The 20,005-nt window shown below is 47.8% G+C and overlaps 1 protein-coding gene and 3 non-coding genes across 4 annotated transcripts; all 4 read left to right on the forward strand.

The window, feature by feature from the left end:
* Window positions 1-649: 649 nt before the first annotated feature.
* Window positions 650-17,962, forward strand: CTC1 (CST telomere replication complex component 1). Its single transcript, XM_070395626.1, has 23 exons — window positions 650-701; window positions 3,967-4,130; window positions 7,436-7,673; window positions 7,813-8,024; window positions 8,293-8,449; window positions 9,197-9,487; window positions 9,587-9,715; window positions 10,279-10,511; window positions 10,619-10,796; window positions 10,874-11,074; window positions 11,539-11,665; window positions 12,200-12,314; window positions 12,448-12,772; window positions 12,862-12,951; window positions 13,209-13,402; window positions 15,193-15,281; window positions 15,377-15,551; window positions 15,842-15,919; window positions 16,349-16,493; window positions 16,584-16,648; window positions 16,875-17,040; window positions 17,146-17,272; window positions 17,436-17,962. The coding sequence occupies exons 1-23, from the start codon at window positions 669-671 to the stop codon at window positions 17,594-17,596; spliced, it is 3,693 nt and encodes a 1,230-aa protein (XP_070251727.1). The 5' UTR covers window positions 650-668; the 3' UTR covers window positions 17,597-17,962.
* Window positions 17,963-18,686: 724 nt separating this feature from the next.
* TRNAI-AAU (transfer RNA isoleucine (anticodon AAU)) lies at window positions 18,687-18,760 on the forward strand. The gene has a single exon. It is a non-coding gene; the product is annotated as a tRNA-Ile (tRNA).
* Window positions 18,761-19,185: 425 nt separating this feature from the next.
* TRNAS-AGA (transfer RNA serine (anticodon AGA)) lies at window positions 19,186-19,267 on the forward strand. The gene has a single exon. It is a non-coding gene; the product is annotated as a tRNA-Ser (tRNA).
* A 301-nt stretch (window positions 19,268-19,568) lies between these two features.
* Window positions 19,569-19,642, forward strand: TRNAT-AGU (transfer RNA threonine (anticodon AGU)). The gene has a single exon. It is a non-coding gene; the product is annotated as a tRNA-Thr (tRNA).
* Window positions 19,643-20,005: the final 363 nt, after the last annotated feature.

Here is a 20,005-nt window from a genome sequence, read left to right on the forward strand (position 1 = left end):
TTTGTTTACTCTCAGTGAAGAGTGAATGCTCGCATTTACTAGATCTATTTAGTGTACATTTAAAATTACAGTAATACATATAGAAATTTTTTTCTGCGAAATTAAACTTTTCATATAATTTTTTCAGACTTAATTTTAATTACACAAATGTGTTAACGTAAGTAGAAACAGGTAACTAGCTAATTTAGTTAGCATACGCATTCAGAAAACCAACTTTATTATATAACGGACTCTGGGCTTTAAGGGACCATCCCCCCTCCCCCCCCCCCCCCCCGAATTAGTCCGTTACGGCGAGGTTTTGCTGTACTCTGGCTGCATTAAGGAGGAAACACTTCTCTCTGCTTGGTACACAGACCAGGGGAACCTAAAGACGCTAAGAGTTACCGACCAGGCCGCTACGTTTCAGGCCCCGAGCTCCCCTGCCCACCCGGGGAAGCCAGACGGGATGAAACGGCGGGAGATCCTGCGACCACGGGCGGGGCAGAGGTGGGCGTGGCGCTGGTGGGCGTGGCGCTGGTGGGCGTGGCACTCTCAGGTCGCTGGGTGGGGGAGGAGCCGAAGGTGCAGAGGAGAACGCGCCCGCCGATGACGTCACGAGCCGGCTCTCCCGTGAGCACTCGCGCCGACGCCGGTTGGCTCAGCTCTCGGAGCAACGCCTGGGGCGTATCATGGCGGCTCGCCGCGCTCAGGCTGTTGGCTCCGTGAGTGCTGTTCCCCTACCCTCGTCCTTTTTTTCTTGTCTGTCCTGGGTTTTCTTTCTCTTCCTGTTGCCCCCACCTTGCCCCTTTGCCTCCCTGACTCCGCTGGCCGTGCCCAGCGAGGGGGAACCTGTGAGGCTGCCTGTCCTAGCCCTCTCACTGGTTCTGGGAAAATATTTATTTATTCCTTCACGCCCGTGGCGCCGCTGTGATCCCTAAACACGTGTCGGTCCACTCTCTAGACTTCCAGCCCGGGAGCAGACTGGTGGCGAACTGTGCACTGTGGGTGTCTTGGGGAGACCCCTGCCGCGGCGGTAACTGATCATCAGGAAAAGCTTTTGAGACCCAAAGTGCGTGTAAAGAGTTCGCAAAGCAAAAAAAAAAAAAAAAAAAATCACTGAAGTGGGGTTCAAGGCGGAGAAAAAACATGGTTAAAGGCAAGAGGTAGAGAAGGTGTCCTTGAAAAACAAGACGTTCAGTTGCGTGGTGATGGAGGAATCAGAGCCGACAGGCTTGTGAGTCTTGCTAAGCGGCGACTCGAACCTGAGGCCAGTTGGGAGTTACTGAGGGTTTTAAGAAGAAAAAGAATTGGATGAGATTCGTGTTTTCACATCCTGAGGTGGCAGCGTGGACAGTGGACTAGAGAGTACCAGTTAGAAGGCTGTGGTTGCCAGGCAACCAGAGGGGATGGTGATCCTGGCCGAGGCACTGATGTCGAGGGACCAGAGGTGAAGGCAGAGTGAAAAGGGAAGGGGGATGAGGACATCCGGGTTGCAGGGTCGAACTGTGTGCTTGGGGGTGCTATTTGCAAGGTTTGTGAGCCCTGGAAGAGGAGTGGATGTTGTGAAAAGTTGAGCGGTGAGCAGCTGTGGTGCCTGCAGGTTGGCCAGGTGGAGAGTCTGCTAGGTGCATGGATAGAACTAGAGCTAAAGTAGAGGTTTAAGGAACCATCAGCATCTATCCATGGCATCCAGTGGGTGAAGTCATTGAGAGGAAAATATCCAGTGTTGTCAAACTTCAGCCTATATCACTATCAATCTGGGGAGTGTATTTAAAATACTACCCCCTCCCATTCTGTCTCAGTAGATGAGGTCATCTACAAATCACCTGCATTGTTAATGAAACTGATGACGCTGAGGTACCACTTTGAGAGAAACCGTAGTGTTCAATGTGCCAAGCAATGGACAGGCTTTCAGAGAAACAGGGGCTTAAAAAAAGCAACCAAGAGAGGAAGACGCAAAAAGTCTGAGAGTCTGGGCTTTGATTATGTTGATGCGGAGCTCTGAATGAAGACCTGGTCCCGGTTTGACAACCCTGACCATGCATGAGAGTGGCTGAGATGGAGTGAAGGTGAACGTCAATAGGAGGGCTGTCCACAAGGACACTGACAGTGATGGCGAACCTTTTGAGCTCGGTGTGTCAGCATTTTGAAAAACCCTAACTTAACTCTGGTGCCGGGTCACATATAGAAATTTTTTGATATTTGCAACCATAGTAAAACAAAGACTTATATTTTTGATATTTATTTTATATATTTAAATGCCATTTAACAAAGAAAAATCAACCAGAAAAAATGAGTTCGCGTGTCACCGTGTCATAGGTTCGCCATCACTGGACACTGACGTCATCTAGAACTTGAAGACTGGTTTTTGCTAAAGATGAACTGAACCTGGACGTTTGGCCAGAAAGCTAATCAAGGAGCATTGAGGGACAGGGATAGAACTGTAATGGTTTAGAATTATCACTGAGGATCAAAAAGGATAAAGGTCCTTCTCGTAAGTATTGTGGAACTCTGTTGGAATCCTATCCTATATAATAAAAGGGTAATATGCAAATTGACCCTAAGGTTGGAATACTGGGAGCCACTGGGAATGACTGGTTGCTATGACATGTACTGACCACCAGAGGGCAGACACTCAACACAGGAGCTGCCTCCTGGTGGTCAGTGCTCTTCCACAAGGGGAGCTCAGCTCAGAAGCCGGCTCATGGCTGGCCAGCACAGCTGCAGCAGGCCTAAGCCATCAGTTGTACATCCCCTGAGGGCTTCCAGGCTGCCAGAGGGATGTCTATCTACCAGCTTAGGCCCCATCCCCCGGGAAGCGGGCCTAAGCTGGCAGGTGGACATCCCCCGAGGGCTCCTGGACTGCGAGAGGGCACAGGCCAGACTGAGGGACCCTCCCCTCCCTAAGTGCACGAATTTTCATGCACCAGGCCTGTAGTTATAAAATAAAGCTGCCTAGCACTGGGAATAGGCCAAGCTGGACTCATGCCCTAGAATTATCTACATATAGAGGCAACTGTGTTCAGACTCTGTGACAAGTATGTAAAAATAGTTCATGTCCTCCTTAGAAAGTCCACATCTTAGATGAAAAGATAGTACAAGAAACAAATGCAATGGGGTTGTATTATATATGTATTTAGCTTATGGGAACTCAACTGTATAGATGACTAAACAATGGAATAATAAAAAATTGTACTCATGTCGTTTTTTATGTACTGTTCATTATTAGGCACATTTTCCTTTATATTACTATAAAGTACTATGTCCTATTTTTTTTTTTTTTTTGGTACTCTTCACCTGAGGATATTTTTCCATTGATATTTTAGAGAGAGTGGAAGGGGAGAAGGAGAGGGAGAGACAGAGAGCAAGAAGCATAGATGTGAGAGAGAGACATCGATTGTTTGCCTTTTGCATGCGCCCCGGTTATGTGCCCTTGACCTGAATCAAACCCAGGACCCTTCAGTCCGAGGCCTGATACTCTATCCACTGAGCCAAACAGGCTAGGACCTATGTCCTATTCTTTATGAGCAATTTAAAGGATTATTTTCAAGGGTGATTTTGAACAATCTTTTTTTCAACCTGCTGGCTTTATAGCTAGACTCTATATAAAATGGGACCCGCTATCTTTATTGATCATTGCTCTTAATAGAGGTATGTGCAAGGTGCTGTGGGAGCCCCAAGGAGGGAGCAGCATTCTACCTGGGATGGTTCACAGAGGAATATAGGTCCCAGTTGAGCACTTTAAGGGTTGGTGCAGGTTTGTTAGAGAAAGATGCAAGACCAGAGCTGGATTGCCAGCTGTCTGAGTTGATTGTATAGCTGGACTAAAAGACTTGTAAGGTTTCTTTAAGCTCTCAACTCCTTTACATTTCCTCTTCATTTACATGCCCTCTTGATTTTTTTTTTTTCTGTTGCTTTATTCTTCCCCAAATTTCTTGGTGGGCAGGATTGTCATGAAGTTGTTTTAACTAGATTCACTTTTCTCAGGAGAAAACCTGGCTTGAAGCTGCCCAGGCCTTCATCCAAGAGACCCTGTGTCCACCTGGCAAGGAGCCTACTATCCAGTTCACTCAGTTGGTAATTGACTGTGTGAAGACGACCTGGTTGTCCCAGGGAAGGCACCAGGGTTTTACACTGCCCCTCAGCTACAGGTAAGGAGAGTTGGGGTTCAGGGGGAAGTTCGATTTGGAGTTGAAAAGGAAGGACCAGAGAAAAGTGAGGGGAAACTTGGTAAGGGGAGGGAAAGGAGTAAACACACCCCCTTCTGCCAAACATTTCCATTCTTCATCAAGCTGCTTTGCTTTTCCCACAGTTCTCCAAAGCAGGCTTAAGTTAATTTTAGAGAAGAAAAGGAAGGGAGAGGTCGAGGAGAAGCCTGAAAGAAGGTTTGGAGAAAGAACTCTCAAAGTGGGGAGGAAAGCTGATACTATTTCATTTTGTGTGTTAGGAAGCTAAGATTCACCAAGTGCAGATAGTTGTGTTTAAGAACTAAGTGTAAGGTCTCCTGAAGGTATTTTGTTGTTATTGTTTTTTGCTTAGTACCATTTCCTAAACTGTTCTAGGCAATATTAATAAAATAACACAAGAAAAGGGCTCCATGGCTAAATAAACTTGAGAGACATTGGATATGATAAACTATTCTAAGAGAGTCATAAGACTCATTAACATATTGAAGGCTCTGAAATATCCTGCAAAAAGAAACCTTATAGAAGTATTTTGAAAATAAAGTATATTATTCATGTGAATATTTTTATATATTTACTATATATGCAGTTATCCCTAATCAATATACAGTAGAGTTTTGCATACCTTTAGACTTTATATAAATTATATATATATATATATATATATATATATATATATATATTTTGCAATTTGCTTTTTGTACTTGACATTATGCTTCTGAGATTTATTCAGATTGATAGCTCTAACTCATTTATTTTAGCTACTTTTATGGTATTATTGAGTATACACATCACTGTATATATATCTTTTAAAAAATAAAAAAGGTAGAAATCTGTTCAGCTTTGTTTAATTTGTCATTTACCAAACTTAATCGAGAGCAGGATATGTTTTCCCTGACACTCCCTTAACCTGCATATAGTTTGGGAAACACTTCAATCAGCTTGGCAATCTGTCTCAATCAGTGAAGGAAGGGGATCTTTGCTGAGAAGACAGTGTAATTGTACTCCGTGTTATCTAAGATACCATTTTCAAAATTCTGTGCAATTTCTCATCCATGGACTTCATTATACACCAATGGAAAATAACAAGTGTTGGAGAAGATATGGAGAAAAGGGAACCCTTGTACACTCTTGGTGGGAATGTAAATTAGTGCAGCCACTATGGAAACACTATAGTGATTTCTCAAAAAACTAGAGTAGAACTCCCATATGATCCAGCAATTCCTCTTCTGAGTATTTACCTGAAAAATATGAAAACACTTATATATAATGATATATTTACCCTATGTTCATTGCAGCATTATTTACAATAATTAAGTCATGGAAACGCCCTAGCCAGTTTTCGCTCAGTGGATAGAGTTGTGGACTGAAGGGTCCTGGGTTATATTCTGGTCAAGGGCACATGCCCAGGTTGGGGGCTCCATCCCCAGTTGGGGGCATGCAGGAGGCAGCCAATCAATGATTTTCTCTCATCATTGATGTTTCTATCTCTCTCTCCCTTCCTCTCTGAAATCAATAAAAATATTAAAAATAAATAAATAAATAAAATGATCGTGACTTTCTAAGTATTTGGAACATCTGAAAAACTAAAAAAAAAAAAAAAAAAGACATGGAAGCAACCTAAGTGTCCACTGATGGATGACAAGATAAAGAAGATACGGTACATATACATACATACACAGTGGAATACAATTCAGCCATAAAAAAGATGAAATAATGCCTTTTGCAATAACATGAATAGATCTTGAAAGTATTATGCTAAGTGAAATAAGTCAGACAGAAAAGGACAAAAACTGATGATTTCACTCATGTGGAATATAAAACAAAAAGTAACAAATAAAAACTCAAAGACAACAGAAGGTAATTACCAGAGGAGAACAGGGTGCAGGGAGGGTGAAATGGGTAAAGGGGTCACATATATGGTATTGGAAGGAAATTAGACTTCGTGTGGAAAGCCCTTCATAAGAGTACACAGATCTTAACTTATAATCTTGTACACCTGAAAATTTTATGTTACCCCAATAAATGTAATTTAAAAATATTAACATTGCTGAACCGGTTTGGCTCAGTGGATAGAGCGTCAGCCTGCAGACTCAGGGGTCCCAGGGTCGATTCCGGTCAAGGGCATGTACCTGGGTTACGGGCACATCCCTACTGGGGGCTGTGCAGGAGGCAGCTGATCGGTCTCTCTCATCAATGTTTCTAACTCTCTATCCCTCTCCCTTCTTCTCTGTAAAAATTCAATAAAATATATTTTTAAAAAAATAATAAAATAAAAATATTAACATCAACAAGGATGGGAAATTTTCTAAACTGGAATACTAAGAGAAATATCTGTATTAAAATGTTATTCAGCCCTAGTTGGTTTGGCTTAGTGGATGGGGTGTCGGCCTGCGGACTAAAGGGTCCTGGGTTCGATTCCAGTCAAGGGCACATGCCTGGGTTGCAGGCTCGATCCCCAGTAGGGGGTGTGCAGGAAGCAGCTGATCGATGATTCTCATCATTGATGTTTCTATCCCTCTCTTCCTTCCTCTGTGAAATCAATAAAAACATATTAAAAAAATAAAAATATAATGTTATTCATAGCCCTGACTGAGTGGCTCAGTTGGTTAGCATCATCCCAATATGCCAAAGTTGCAGGTTCGATCTTTGGTTAGGGCGCACCAAAGAGGAAGCAACCAATAAATAAATGGAATAACAAATTGATTTTTTTTTCTCTCTCCCTCTCTCAAATCAATAAAAAATGTTATTCATAACTACACAGAAAAGGAAAATATATACTTCAACTGGTTAGCTTCAGAATAAAGACAAGAAGGATTGCAAATCAAATAAACAAACCAGTGGTAACTAACATTGCTGGCCCACCAGAATGTAAATCAGCACCCTCCTGTCTTCATTGAGAAAGTGTTGCCTGCAAAAAAGAGCTGAACTAAACAGGGAGCTTATTGACATTGTGGTTAGCCAGGTACTTAAGGCTCAATTTTTAAAACCTTAAAATTTGCCATATTTGATTCAGTTCTTTTTTATAAGAAGTAAAATGTTACAAATTGAGTGAAGTCCCCTAAGTGCTCTATCCTGATCCAGTTCTCCCCTATCCCTTCTCCTTAAGCAATCTCCCTCCCTCTCTCCCTTCATCTTTTCCCCCTTCAATCAATTGAACTTTTCCCTTAGTCCATTTTCCCATTGACCTTTCCTTGGGATATGGGGAGATTTGTCGGGGTTGAGTGTAACTTCCTAGGTTTGGACACAACTTCGCTCCCTTCCTTCTGCAGCTTTGTCTCAGTGCAGGACCTCAGGAGCCACCAGCACCTTCCCTGCTGCAGCCACCTGTCCTGGAGCAGTACTGCCTATCAGGCCTGGGCCCAGGAGGCTGGACTCGGTGGGACCGCCCTCCCCCGAGAGCGGCTGTTACTTTTGGGGACACTCACAGACTTACCGGAGGACTTGGAACAGGAGTGCAGAAATGGAAGCCTCTATGTGAAAGATAACACGGGCATCCTGGGCTGTGAGGTGAGTAGGAAGGGGGATGTCAGCTGCCTCAGATCCTAACAAGAATGGTGTCCAGGGAGTGAGGCAATTAAGTGTCGGGGAACAAAGGTGGAGGCAGGTAAAGGGATGCTGATTAACCCTTGATGTTGGTCTTTCCTAGCTCATAGATCTGGACCTTTCTTGGTTGGGCCATCTCTTTCTGTTCCCCAGTTGGAGTTACCTTCCTCCTGCCAAGTGGAATGCCTCAGGAGAAGGGCACCTGGAGCTCTGGGGTGTCCCTGTGCCAGTGGTTCCCCTGACCATCAGTCCTGGCCCTCCGACCCCTATTCCTGTTCTCTACCCAGAGGCTGCTTCCCGCCTCCTCAGGCACAGGTAATTCTTCGCTCTCCAGGGGAGGAGGGAGCACTATGAAACCGGGAGGAGGATGGTGAGTCAGTGGAAAGAAGGAGAGAAAGGTATTGAGAGTAATATTGATGAGATGCTCCAGATAAAGGGAATAATATGGCCTCTTTGGAATACCCATGGGAAAATGGAAATGTTTAATCATAATTGGATTATTCTTTACAGGGAAGGGGAGGAATTTGCAGGGGAAAAGAAGAGAAATAATGACTTCTTCCTCTCTTCTTTCTCCCTTCTTTAGAAGCAAGCTCAGAGTTATACAGCCAAATCTGGCTGGGAAGCTGGTTCGATTGAGTGCTCTGGTGAAAAGTAAAAAGAAAGCTTACTTCATTGCGTCTCTTGGTGAATTGTCCCCAGCTGGCAGCCAGGCTGGCAGCCATGTGTCCATCATTGTGCAGGTGAGGATTAGAGTCAATTCAAGCTGTTTACTTTTACTAGTATTTTCCTACTTTGATATTTCTCATTTTTCTATGCAACTGCCAAGAACATTCCCTTTTCATCCGGGCCAGTGTTTTCATTGCATAGCTTGTTCTAAGTTCTGAACATTTCTATGATGTTGCCTCTTATTAAATTCTTCTTCTCTCTCTCTCCACTTCAAGATGTCCTTCAAGTTCCTCTTCTTTCACTTGGCCTTTCTAATCATTCCAACCCATCCTTAGTAAATGTGTATTCTTTGTGCCTCTTGATCATACGTGGCTCCATATTATTACTTGGGTTTGTGTCTGTGGTTTGAAATATGTTGGAGAAGAGGGAACAGTCTATTATATTTCCCATAACATCTATCCTAATACTGGATACATACGTACCCAGTGCGTATTGACTAAATAAATAGAAGTTGTTTATACGTTATAGGGTGAGAGAGGGGAAATGCAAAAAGGATATAAGTTTCTGAATGGAATATTTATGTATTTGGAAGGAAGTTTTAGGGATGGTTTTTATCTTAGGGGAGGGATTTGGAATCTCCTAAGAGAGAAAAGAGATCCTAAAAGTTCTATGGCTTAAGATTTAATTGGCAAACAAGGAAGATGAGACAAGGAAAGCTCCTGAGGGCAGGTCTTTGCAGTTAAATTATGATGGAAAGGGACAGAAGGATAGCTTGTGAGAAGCATCTCGTGTCCCATGTTGCCTGCCTCTGCACAAGCCAGGTCCCCGCCCAGCTGGTTTGGCACCGAGCCCTTTGGCCTGGCAGGGCCTATGTGCTGACAGAGCTGCGCGCATCCAAGATTCATGGTCACCGTTACCGTGTTTGGACCACCAACCCCTCCTCTCAGCTGTTGCCGCTGAAACCAGAATGCGTGCGAGAGCTGGACCTGGACCTGGAGTTGGGCAGAACTCTCCTGGAGGCTGACCCCAAGCCACTCCCCGGGACAAGCAACATCCAAGACAGGCAGGAGCAAAAGGGTCTTGCCCGGGACTCCAGGCTCCTGTCATACACGGTGAGCATAAGGGAGAGGTCCTAGAGCCTGAGGGGCAGGAAACTGGGTCTCCAGAGAGAAAGGAGATGGGGATCAACGGGCCCTTTGGCCTCTTCGCAGGGCACGGTCACCGGCGTGCTGAATCAGCCCGCTGGCCTCTATGAGCTGGATGGGCAGCTGGGGCTCTGCCTTTCCTACCAGCCGTTCCATGGCCTCAGGCGGGTGGTGCGACCAGGAGTCTGTCTGGAGGTACGTGAGGGATCGGGGCTGCTGACCAAAGAGGCTCCTCAGCAGCTTCTTCTACCTTCTAGGCTGGTCTTTTCTGGCAGCAGGGTGGGGACCTTTACAACAAAAATATAAAAACAATACGTGTGTATTGGGGGTGGGCATGTGCGTTTGTTAAGAATGATTTGGACGAGAGCTCAGATCAGAAGGTAGAGGCTGGGGCAAAAGGAGGAGGGCTTGGGACCAGAGCATCTCCTTCACAGAAGGGCATCTAACTGGAGGAGGAGATGTGGGAGCTGAAGCGCAGGTGTAGCGAGGGCCAGAATGAGGTCAGGCAGCCTGCTGAGTAGGGAAGCCATGCCAGCCGGGAGCCCCCTGGCCCACAGAAGGACTGAGTGGAGCTGATGAGAGATGAAGGCTTACCCAGGGACGGTGGGTTGTGATGGAAGGTGAGGCGTGGAGGGTGAGAGGAAATGACCTGTGTGGGAGAAATGGGAACCCAGGCAGTGGAAAACTGCAGTCAGCTCTGCGTGGGGTCACTGAGTGACCTTCACCTCTGCTTCTTCACCCTTTCTGCTTTCCCCCAGCTCCAGGATGTTCACCTCCTCCAGTCAGTGGGTGGAGGGACAAGAAGGCCAGTGCTAGCCGCTTGTCTCCGCGGTGCTGTTCTACTTCGGGGCTTCTCTCGTCAGAAGCCTGAGACTCAATCTTCCCTCCAAGCCTGGGGGGCCTCCCTGTATGAGCAGCTGGTATGGGAGCGTCAATTAGGGCTTCCCCTCTACCTGTGGGCTACCAAGGCCCTGGAGGAGCTGGCCTGCAAGTGAGGAGGATGAGGGTCTGGGCTGGGGTGGCACGGGGGGTAGGGCACCACCTCTAAGGGAAGCAGGATCCTGGAAGAGGGGAAGGTGACTCAGCTCCTTTCCCAAGGCTGTGCCCCCACGTGCTGCGACACCACCAGTTCCTGCAGTGCTCCTGTTCCGGGAGCCCCAGCCTGGGACTGCAGCTCCTGGCTCCTGCCCTGGACGTTCTAGCTCCATCGGGCAGCCCCAGTCGGAATGCACACAGGGAGATCCTTGAAGAGCCACATTGCTGTCCACTCCAGAAGGTGTGAGGATGTGGGGGAAACGGGGTGGCGGGGGCGTATGTGGGATGCCCAATCTGATTTTTCTTCTCTTCTGACAGTACACTCGGCTGCAAACTCCTTGCTCCTTCCCCACTCTGGCCGCCCTGAAAGAGGAAGGGCAGTCCAAGGCCTGGACTTCCTTTGACCCTAAGACCCTCCTGCCTCTCCCAGAAGTTTCTCACCTGACCAGTTGCCAACTCAATCAGCGCCTGGCCTGGTCCTGGCTCTGTCTGCTGCCCTCCACCTTCCACCCGGCCCAGGTAAGTGGGCTCCAGCAGGGCTCAGGGCACTTCCTCTCTTTGCCATTCTCACTACCACTGTTGTAGTCATTTCTCATCATGTTGACTGACTAGCCTTCTAACTAGACCACCCCTCCCTGCAGCAACTAGAAAGAGGGAGGTAAAATGCAGCTTGGATGACAAAACTCTCTGCTTTAAATCCTTTTGTTGTTTTCCCAGTGCACGTAAAATAAGACCCAAACTTCTTCTTGTGGCTGCTGAGGTTCTCTAACTTTGATTTGAACACTTTCTCTCCTACTACCAAGTGTGTGAACGCACGTGTGTGCTTTTTCACACCTGTCTCCCCCCCTCAAATAGAAGTTCTTTGAGGTTAGAGACCATGTCTTTTTTACTTTGTAGCTAACCTTTAACAGTACCTCGCACATAATAGATGCTCAATGTGTGCTTAACAAATACTTGACACCTTGGCTTTCATCTCCCTGCAGGTTTTACTTGGGGTTCTGGTGGCTTCATCTCATAAAGGTTGTCTGCAGCTTCGGGACCAAAGTGGCTCCCTCCCCTGCCTCCTCCTGAATGAGCACTCGCAGCCCGTCACCGACCCCCGGCTCCTAGGTTTGGAGGCCAGAAGTAGAGAGAGGGTCGTCGTGGAGTACAGGGTCTCAGCACATGGGTTTGAGAGGAAGCACCTGCTGGGATTCTCTAGAGATGCCGAAGTGGCAGGCGTTCATCGCGTTTGGGGAGAAGTTTGGGAGACTGGTGTCAGCAAGTAGAGAAAAGGAGCAAGGGGCTCCCTAGCCAGACCTCCAACCCCTACCTCGTGCCTAATGCGCACACCAGATGGCCGCTCCCACTACCATATTCTTAGTTTGGAGGAATAATGGTCTTATTGGACCCACTGAGATTTGTAGACAAGGAAATTCTGGAAAGCAAAGTTTTCTTAGATCTGGGAACAGGCAGGCATTGTATGGATTTGTGAGAAAGGAGATCGATGCCTTTCAGCCTCGGAGGCCAGGGCGGGACGACATGCGGGGGGAATGGTTTCCCTTGGAGTGTCACCCTCTGAGGTGGGGTCCGGCAGGATGGTCTGCTTTGCTTCCCACTCCACGGCTCTCTCTGTTGCCAAAACAGAAAACATCTTTCCTCTAGGCTGCTTGGTGCGGGCAGAGCGGTTCCAGTTGGTCATCGAGAGGAATGTCAGGAGCAGCTTTCCTTCCTGGAAGGAGCTGGGCATGGAAGGCTTCATCCAGGAGCAGCGGGCCAGGTTGGCTTCTGGGGTAGTGGCTACCCTCCAAGTCTCTAAGGGAAAGGGGAAGGGCCTGGAGCAGGGGTTGGAATGCTGGGGCCACAACACCCAATGCCTGTCTCACTAAGAAACCTGTTCCTTTCTCCAACAGAGTCTATGTCCAGTTCTTTCTGGCTGACGCCCTGATCTGGCCTATGCCCAGACCTTTCCTTCACTCAGCCTCCTCCTCAACACCTCCGCCAGAGCCGGCCCTCCCCGAGGGCCCCCTTACAGGACAGAGCCGGCTGTTCTTGCTGTCCCACAAGGAGGCACTGATGAAGAGGAACTTTTGTGGCCCCCCAGGAGCCAGTCCAGAGGTGGCCAAGCCCACCCTCAGTTTCCACATATCAGGGAGCTGGCTCGGGGGTACCCAGAGGAAGGAGGGAACTGGTTGGGGCCCACCTGAGCACAGGGGAGATGAGAACAAGGATCAGAAGGTGAGCTGGGACTTCAGAGGTCTAGGGCTTGACCTGTGTGCCCCTGGCTCCTGCCTGGAACCCAAGGACCCCGCTGTCCTTCCTCACAGGTTCTCCTCATCTTCATTGGCCCCGCAGTCCGCTGGTTCGAGTTCTTGCACCCCGGGCAAGTGTACCGACTCGTGGCTCCTGGCCCTCCCGTGAGTGCCCGACGTCATCAGACCCTCCCCCAGAAAGCTTTTTTGGCTTGGGATCTGGAGAGGAAGTGCCAGTGCCTGGCCACTCTCTAGGTCTCCTCGCAGAAAGGTAGATCTCGATCAAATCGAAAGATTGTCTATTTCTAAGTCACTTCCTTCATCAGGCTCCAGAGAGAAGTCAAAATGGGGTCATAGTATTTTGTGAACCTTCCTCAGGACCAGGGCACACTCGAGTCCATTGTCTTCCCATTTCCTGGCAGACGCCAGCGTTGTTTGAGGAGGGCGGTGCATCCTGCATATCGCAGCGTCCTCTGGAGTTGGCCGGCTGTACCTCCTGCCTCACTGTCCAGGATGCATGGACCCTGGAACTTGAGCGCTCCCGGGACATCCCAGATGTGCCGGGTACCAACAAGGCACTGCCTGAATCCTCGCTGACCGACCTGCTCAGTGACAAGTAAATGTCTGCCAGCTTCTCCAGCTCACTGGGCTGCTCTCTGCTCCTCTGCCGTGGTTAGATATGGTGAATGGTCCATTCTCTGCCACAGCGTGTTTCTTTCCTGTGATTTAGAGCAATGGTTCTCAACCTCTGGCCCTTTAAATACAGTTCCTCATGTTGTGACCCAACCATAAAATTATTTTCATTGCTACTTCATAACTGTAATGTTGCTACTGTTATGAATCGTCATGTAAATATCTGATATGCAGGATGGTCTTAGGCGACCCCTGTGAAAGGGTCATTCAACCGCCAAAGGGGTCGCGACCCACAGGTTGAGAACCGCTGTTCTACAGGAAGATGTCGGTGTAAGATGGAAATTGTGTTTCATACCTGATTTCCCCCCAGCATGTTACTGTTTTGAAGTGATCATGAGCAGTCTTTCTCACAAGTCAGGAAAAGCCTCAGCAAGAAGAGGAAATGTAAGAAACATTAAAAAAATGTAAGGACAAACGCTGAGAATCTATAGAGAAGAGCCTTCCTTTAGTACAGGGAGTGGCTTATGCTTCAGGAACAACTATACTTCCCTCATGTAAGCTTTTCGGGGTGGCTGCAAGTGCAAATGAAGAAGCTTCAGAGAGCCCAAGCCAGTTTGGCTCAGTGGATAGACTATCAGCCCATGGGTCCCGGTTTTGATTCCGGTCAAGAATACATACCTTGGTTGCAGGATGTGTGCAGGAAGCAACCAATTGATGTGTCTCTCTCACATCTCTCTCACATTGATGTTTCTCTCTCTCCCATCTCTCCCCCTTCCTTCCACTCTGTCTAAAAATCAATGGAGCCCACCTGGCTGCATGGCTGAGTGGTTGAATGTCAACTCTGGACCAAGAGGTCACAATTTGACTTCCTGTTGGGGCACATGCCCAGGTTCCAGGCTCGATCTCCAGTGTGGGGCGTGCAGGAGGCAGCTGATCAATGATTCTCTCTCATCATTGATGTTTCTCTTTCTCTCTCTCTCCCTTCCTCTCTGAAATCAATTAAAAAAATTTTTTTTAAATCAATGGAAAATATCCTTGGGTAAGGATTAATAAAAATAAATTTAAAATAAGAAGCTGCAGATATTTCTCCTATATTAAACAAACGAACAAAACCCTACTGAATTGTAGGTGCAATTTTTATGAAACTGGTCTCTACTAGAAGTGAATTTTTTTCTTTAATATACTTTTTATTGATTTTAGAGAGGAAGGAAGAGAGAGAGAGAAACATCAATGATGAGAGAGAATCATTGATTGGCTGCCTCCTGCAAACCTCCCACTGGGGATAGCGCCTGCAACCCGGCATGTGCCCTTGATCAGAATTGAACCCAGGAACCTTCAGTCTGCAGGCTGATGCTCTATCCACTGACCCAAACCAGTTAGGGCCGAAGTGAATGTGTTCAAGGATCTATGATTTGAAGGAGGGGGCATGAGCTCCAGCATATAAACTGTAGATAATGGACTGACTGAAATGGAAGTGGAGATTTAATTCTGCTGGTGTACTTCTTGGTAAGACCTCTGGTTACAAAGTTGTATAAGTTTTGAGTTATCTGCCACAACCTTATTTTTCCCATAAGCCCTGTTGTTTTTTGTTTTTATTACCCCCCACAAGCCCTGTTACTTTTAGTGTGTGATTCAACACAGCATGAGATTTTTCAGAACCTTATAGATGACTTTCTAGCAGAGACTCTGGCTACTTTTTCTGTCCTTGGACCTGACTCTCCATTCTCTGCTTTCTTAGGCCTCCATTCTCACTATATTTTTTTGACCCTTCAGCTTCACCGATTCCTTGGTGTCTTTCTCAGCTGAGATCCTGTCGCGGACTCTGTGTGAGCCACTCCCTGCTGCTATCTGGACAAAGCCAGGTAATGACACCTCCTTTGGGGGAAGGTATAAAATGGAGTGATGGGACCTTGTGATCCAGACAGATACCACTGGCCCCTCCCCTTTCCTTCCGTAGGGAGCGCTGAAGCCAAGAGAGGGTGTGTGAAGATAACTGTAGCTGTGGAGACTGCTGATTGTGAATTCCGCCCTCACTTGGACATATATATCGAAGGCCCACACTTGCCTCCCCCACTAGGACTCCTTCCAGGAGCCCGGGTCTACTTTAACCAGCTGGAGAAAAGAGTTTCCAGGTAAAGATCTACGTAGCTGGCTTTGCCTCCTCTCCCTACTGATGTGGTTTTCTTGAATGTTCACCGCTACCTAACTATGCTCCAGCGACACCTCCATTTTGATATTATGTTCGACATGTTACTCTGGAATTTATGCCCTCTCCCCTCATGAGATGTTCCAGACCAGTCCTTCCCTCATTCTCCCTCCTTCAATAGAGCCTGGGCGAGGGTGCATTCCTCAGGGGAGTGGCCACGCCTGTTCCCCGTTCCAACCTCAAATTGACTTCTTTCTCCTCCTCTTCTACTTGCAGATCCCACAATGTTTACTGTTGTTTCCAGTCATCCACTTACATGCAGGTCCTGAGCTTCCCCCCAGAAACCACAGTCAGGTCAGTGCCCCGGGTCCTGATCCCCAAACTTCACAACCTCACATCTGCATCCCACACATGTTCCCGGTTCTGGAATTTTTGCCATAACTACAGTCATTTCCAAGCCTAGCAGAATGTGTTGAGTCAGAGTCCCAAATAAAAATGCCCAATACCTGTCATTCTACCCAGAAAGATGTGGTGTTCTAAGCTCTTAAAGGCTTTTCAGGCTAAAATGCAACTATCTTTTCTGGGCTGACATCTTGGTTGTTCAAGCCTGAGAAATAATTGATGGCGATTTGAGATCAGAAATCAAAATGGGGACCATGGGGCTTCCAGGAGAGCATGGGCGCCACTTTTACCTCCGTCCCTACGCCTGCTGAGTGCTCCCAGACAGACCAGCCTTCAGAACCCCTGTGACTGTTTCTTGACACCCGTCTCTCTCGCCTTTAGTGTTCCTCTGCCCCACATCTACCTGGCTAGACTGCTGCAGGGTGGCCAGGCCCCATTCCAGGCCGTTGCCTCTTGCCATATCGTTTCTGTCTTCAGCCTTCAGCTCCTCTGGGTGTGTGCTCACTGTACCAGTGTCTCCATCCAGGTATGGGAGGGGCAGGCTGGGCTGGGTGCTTTGGTGCAGAGGGATGTGATGGGACCAAGAGGATGTTTCCAACCACTTTCTTCATCCCAGGGAAGGTGTACTCATCAGGGTTCCACTTGCCCCACTCAGACATCTGTAAGCCAGGCCAGCATCAGGTGAGAGTGCAAAGTGGGCACCTATCACCCCATTTATTTCCCTGTTACATGGCTTTGCCTGTGTGCTGTCTCTGTGTTAACATAATTCTTGGCTTGTGGGAATTGCTTGGATAAATATTTTTGAATGAATAAGGGTGAGTTAAAGATGACACGGTGGAGAGGGAGGCATGTTGGGTTCAGGTGACTGGCCCTGGGTTTGCTCTGGGAGTTTCTATTTCTACCCCAGGCTCCTGGTGGAGGATGGGACTGCTGAAGCTGTGGTGACCTGTCGGAACCATCATGTGGCAGCAGCACTAGGGCTGTGTCCTAGTGAGTGGACCTCCCTCCTCGAGCTTGTCAGAGGGCCAGGGAAAGTGGCCTTGCAGTTTATAGGGCCTGGAGCCCAACCTGAGGTGAGATGTGGCTGGGAGGTGGGGCTCAGATACCCAAGTTCCTGAGGGTTTGGTAGAGAGTTTAGGAATTTTGAGTTCTGATTAATCCTGAGCTTCCCTTTCTAGTCCTCAGCCAAGACTGATGAGCCCTTGACCCTCTTCCTCCGGACCCTTTGTACCAGCCTCTCTGTCCTCCGCCCTATTGTACTTTCTTTTGAGCTTGAGAGAAAACCCTCCAAGATCATCCCTTTAGGTAAGGAAGTAAGGATGGAAGGGTGGGGGTGTAGACAGATGGGTCCCAGGAGGAAGAGCGATGAGGGATTGATGGGGGATTTCTGAGGTTGGGGAGGAGAATGGTGGATGGGGAGTAACAACCGCATGCATAGGACATACATTTTCCTCTCTTCCTGTTTCAGAACCTCCTAGGCTACAGCAGTTCCAGTGTGGGAAGCTCCCTCTCCTGACTCATGTGAACCCCAGGATCCAGTTGTCATGTCTGTCTATCCAGGAGCCTGAGCACTCCAGCTCCCTGGGGGCCTTTGCTTCCTCCTGCACCGGAACTACAACAATGGCCTGAAAGGTCTTCCTGCCCTGCTGGAGCACTGAGGCCTGGGCCCCTGCTTCTCCCACTCGTTGTGGCCCTTACCTTCTTGGTGATTGAACTAGGACTCCAGATCCCTGTATTCACTGACTGCTACCCTACTGTAATTTCTCCTCCATATTCTTTCTTGTGCCAGCCTGCCTTGGGGAGATAGGGGAAATAGGCAACTCATGGCACTGTTGATATTTCCTCTCTGGTTGGGCTAAAGCCACCTGCACTCATTGGCCCTGAGCACTTGGGTTCTGTCTTTGTGGCAGGGGCTAGAGGAACAAGACACTTGCCCCTTGTGGGGGTACTTGTGACAGGCCCCTTGGCCTGCAATAAAGCTCTAGTGATGTTTTACATTTGTGCTGTCTGTGAGGTCCCAGGTCTCCTGAGCTGGCAGCTGCCCATTGTTCGCCATCATTTCCGTCCTTGTTTTCCACCAATGTCAAAACTGGTTTTAAGAGCTCTGGTCCAGCAGAAGAAATGACACCAAAAGTCAGACCCAAGGGCAGTACATTGGGGAATTGGAGGCAAGTTAGACAACATTTCTGATGGTGTCAGTCAGCATGATTGGAAGAAGTCAGGTATGCAAGCCTAGAGTTGTTGGAAAGTACAAATGGGAATAAGAGGGTGGAGTCGAGGGAGCACCAACGTTAGAAGAGTCATGTGAGGAGCCTATCCTCTGGAACCTCAGTGAAGAGGTCAGTGCTGTAGGTTTCCCATAGGTCAGGCCTAAGGCAAATTCTTGAACCACACCTTGAAAGCAGTAGGAATTCCTAAGTCAGAACCCAGACTTAGGGGTTGCAGGATCAAATTAGTTGGGGGTACTCATACATTTGGCCCGCATTCTCCCATTTCTTCCCTGGGAGCTGCTTACTCAATGAAGAAGAACCTGACCACACCTCTTAAAGTCATTCAGAGGGCATTTCTTTATGGTTTTTTAAAGATCACTTCCAATCAGCATTTGGGAAGCTTTTAGAAAGCAAAGCTAGTTCTGCACAAAAGTTTCTTGTTTAGTAATGTTGGCTACATTATTTACAGTTGTAGATATGTAGATTCAAGGTTCCAGGGGCACACTACTGGCCGGTTAGCTCAGTTGGTTAGAGCGTGGTGCTAATAACGCCAAGGTCGCGGGTTCGATCCCCGTACGGGCCAGCTTACTGATTTTTCTTTTTTTTTTCTTCTCCCTTCTCACTTTGTTGCAAGGAAGTTCTTTCCCAGAACCAGTTGCTTTCTGACCGCAAACAACATAGGTCCCACTGCTCTTCAAAACTCGAATTGTAAGCGCACTTCAATCTTTGGAAGGGTGCTCCCTCAGCTAGGGCGCAGGGAGCGTTCCCCGGAGGCTTCCGCCTCTTCTCTTCCCTGGGAGCGCGTTGTTGGAGGCGGGTGGGAGAAAGGGGAAGGTCTGGGACAAGGATTCCAGAAAGGCGGAGCCGCGAGCAAAGGGGTGGATCCTTATTTGTAACCTGCTCTGGTGTTCACTCTCGCCGGTCTCCTAGTCCCGGAGCCATAAAATAGTGATGTTTGCTGGGCATAGGAACTAACAAAGGTTTCCGACACGAAACAGCTGCACATGTGTAGTCGTGGCCGAGTGGTTAAGGCGATGGACTAGAAATCCATTGGGGTCTCCCCGCGCAGGTTCGAATCCTGCCGACTACGTGCTGCTTTTTCTTCCCCTGCCTCATTTCTTCTGCCTAAATACACATTGCTGTTTCCCGAAGTCAAACTTTCGGTCCGAGTTTCAGAAATCCTCCCATTACATGAATCCTCGATTCTGGGAGGCTCCCCAACAGCGCATTTTTGGCGTAAATCTTTTAACATTATGGAGATTCCATGGATGGATGTTTGATGCCAAACCTAGCTGATAAATCAAAATTAATGTTAGGTCTGAAATTGATGTGGCCAGGCTCCAAACAATATTTTCCTATAGTGTAGTATCAGAGGTGTTTTGAGTGACTTCGGCGCCGTGGCTTAGTTGGTTAAAGCGCCTGTCTAGTAAACAGGAGATCCTGGGTTCGAATCCCAGCGGTGCCTTTGGCTCTAAGTCTGAAGACAGTCCCGTTTTTTCGCTGAATCCATGTCTCCTAATGGAGTCATCAATTGCTTTTATTTTCGAAGACTCAAGGGTTTTACATTTTCGCACTCGCAGCATCCAGATTTCCTTTTGAGTCGAGCTGTCAGTCCCGTGAATTCCTACACCTTCCTTTGTTCAGCTGATGCTACACCCGGCCGGCACTGGGGGGAGGAGGAGCGCTAGCCAGGCCGGCTCCTCCAAACACCGCGGGAGGGTGCATCTTCTATGTGCAGCTCCCGTACCAAGCCCTTCACATATAGTTACGTCCATTCTCCACAAGCTGGCATTCTGTGTTAGGACTTAGCAGAGGTCTGGCTTAGCAC

This window comes from Myotis yumanensis, unplaced genomic scaffold (genome assembly GCF_028538775.1).
Source record: "Myotis yumanensis isolate MYYU_CA2020_CCGP unplaced genomic scaffold, mMyoYum1.0.hap1 SCAF_16, whole genome shotgun sequence".
Classification (NCBI taxonomy): Eukaryota; Metazoa; Chordata; class Mammalia; order Chiroptera; family Vespertilionidae; genus Myotis; species Myotis yumanensis.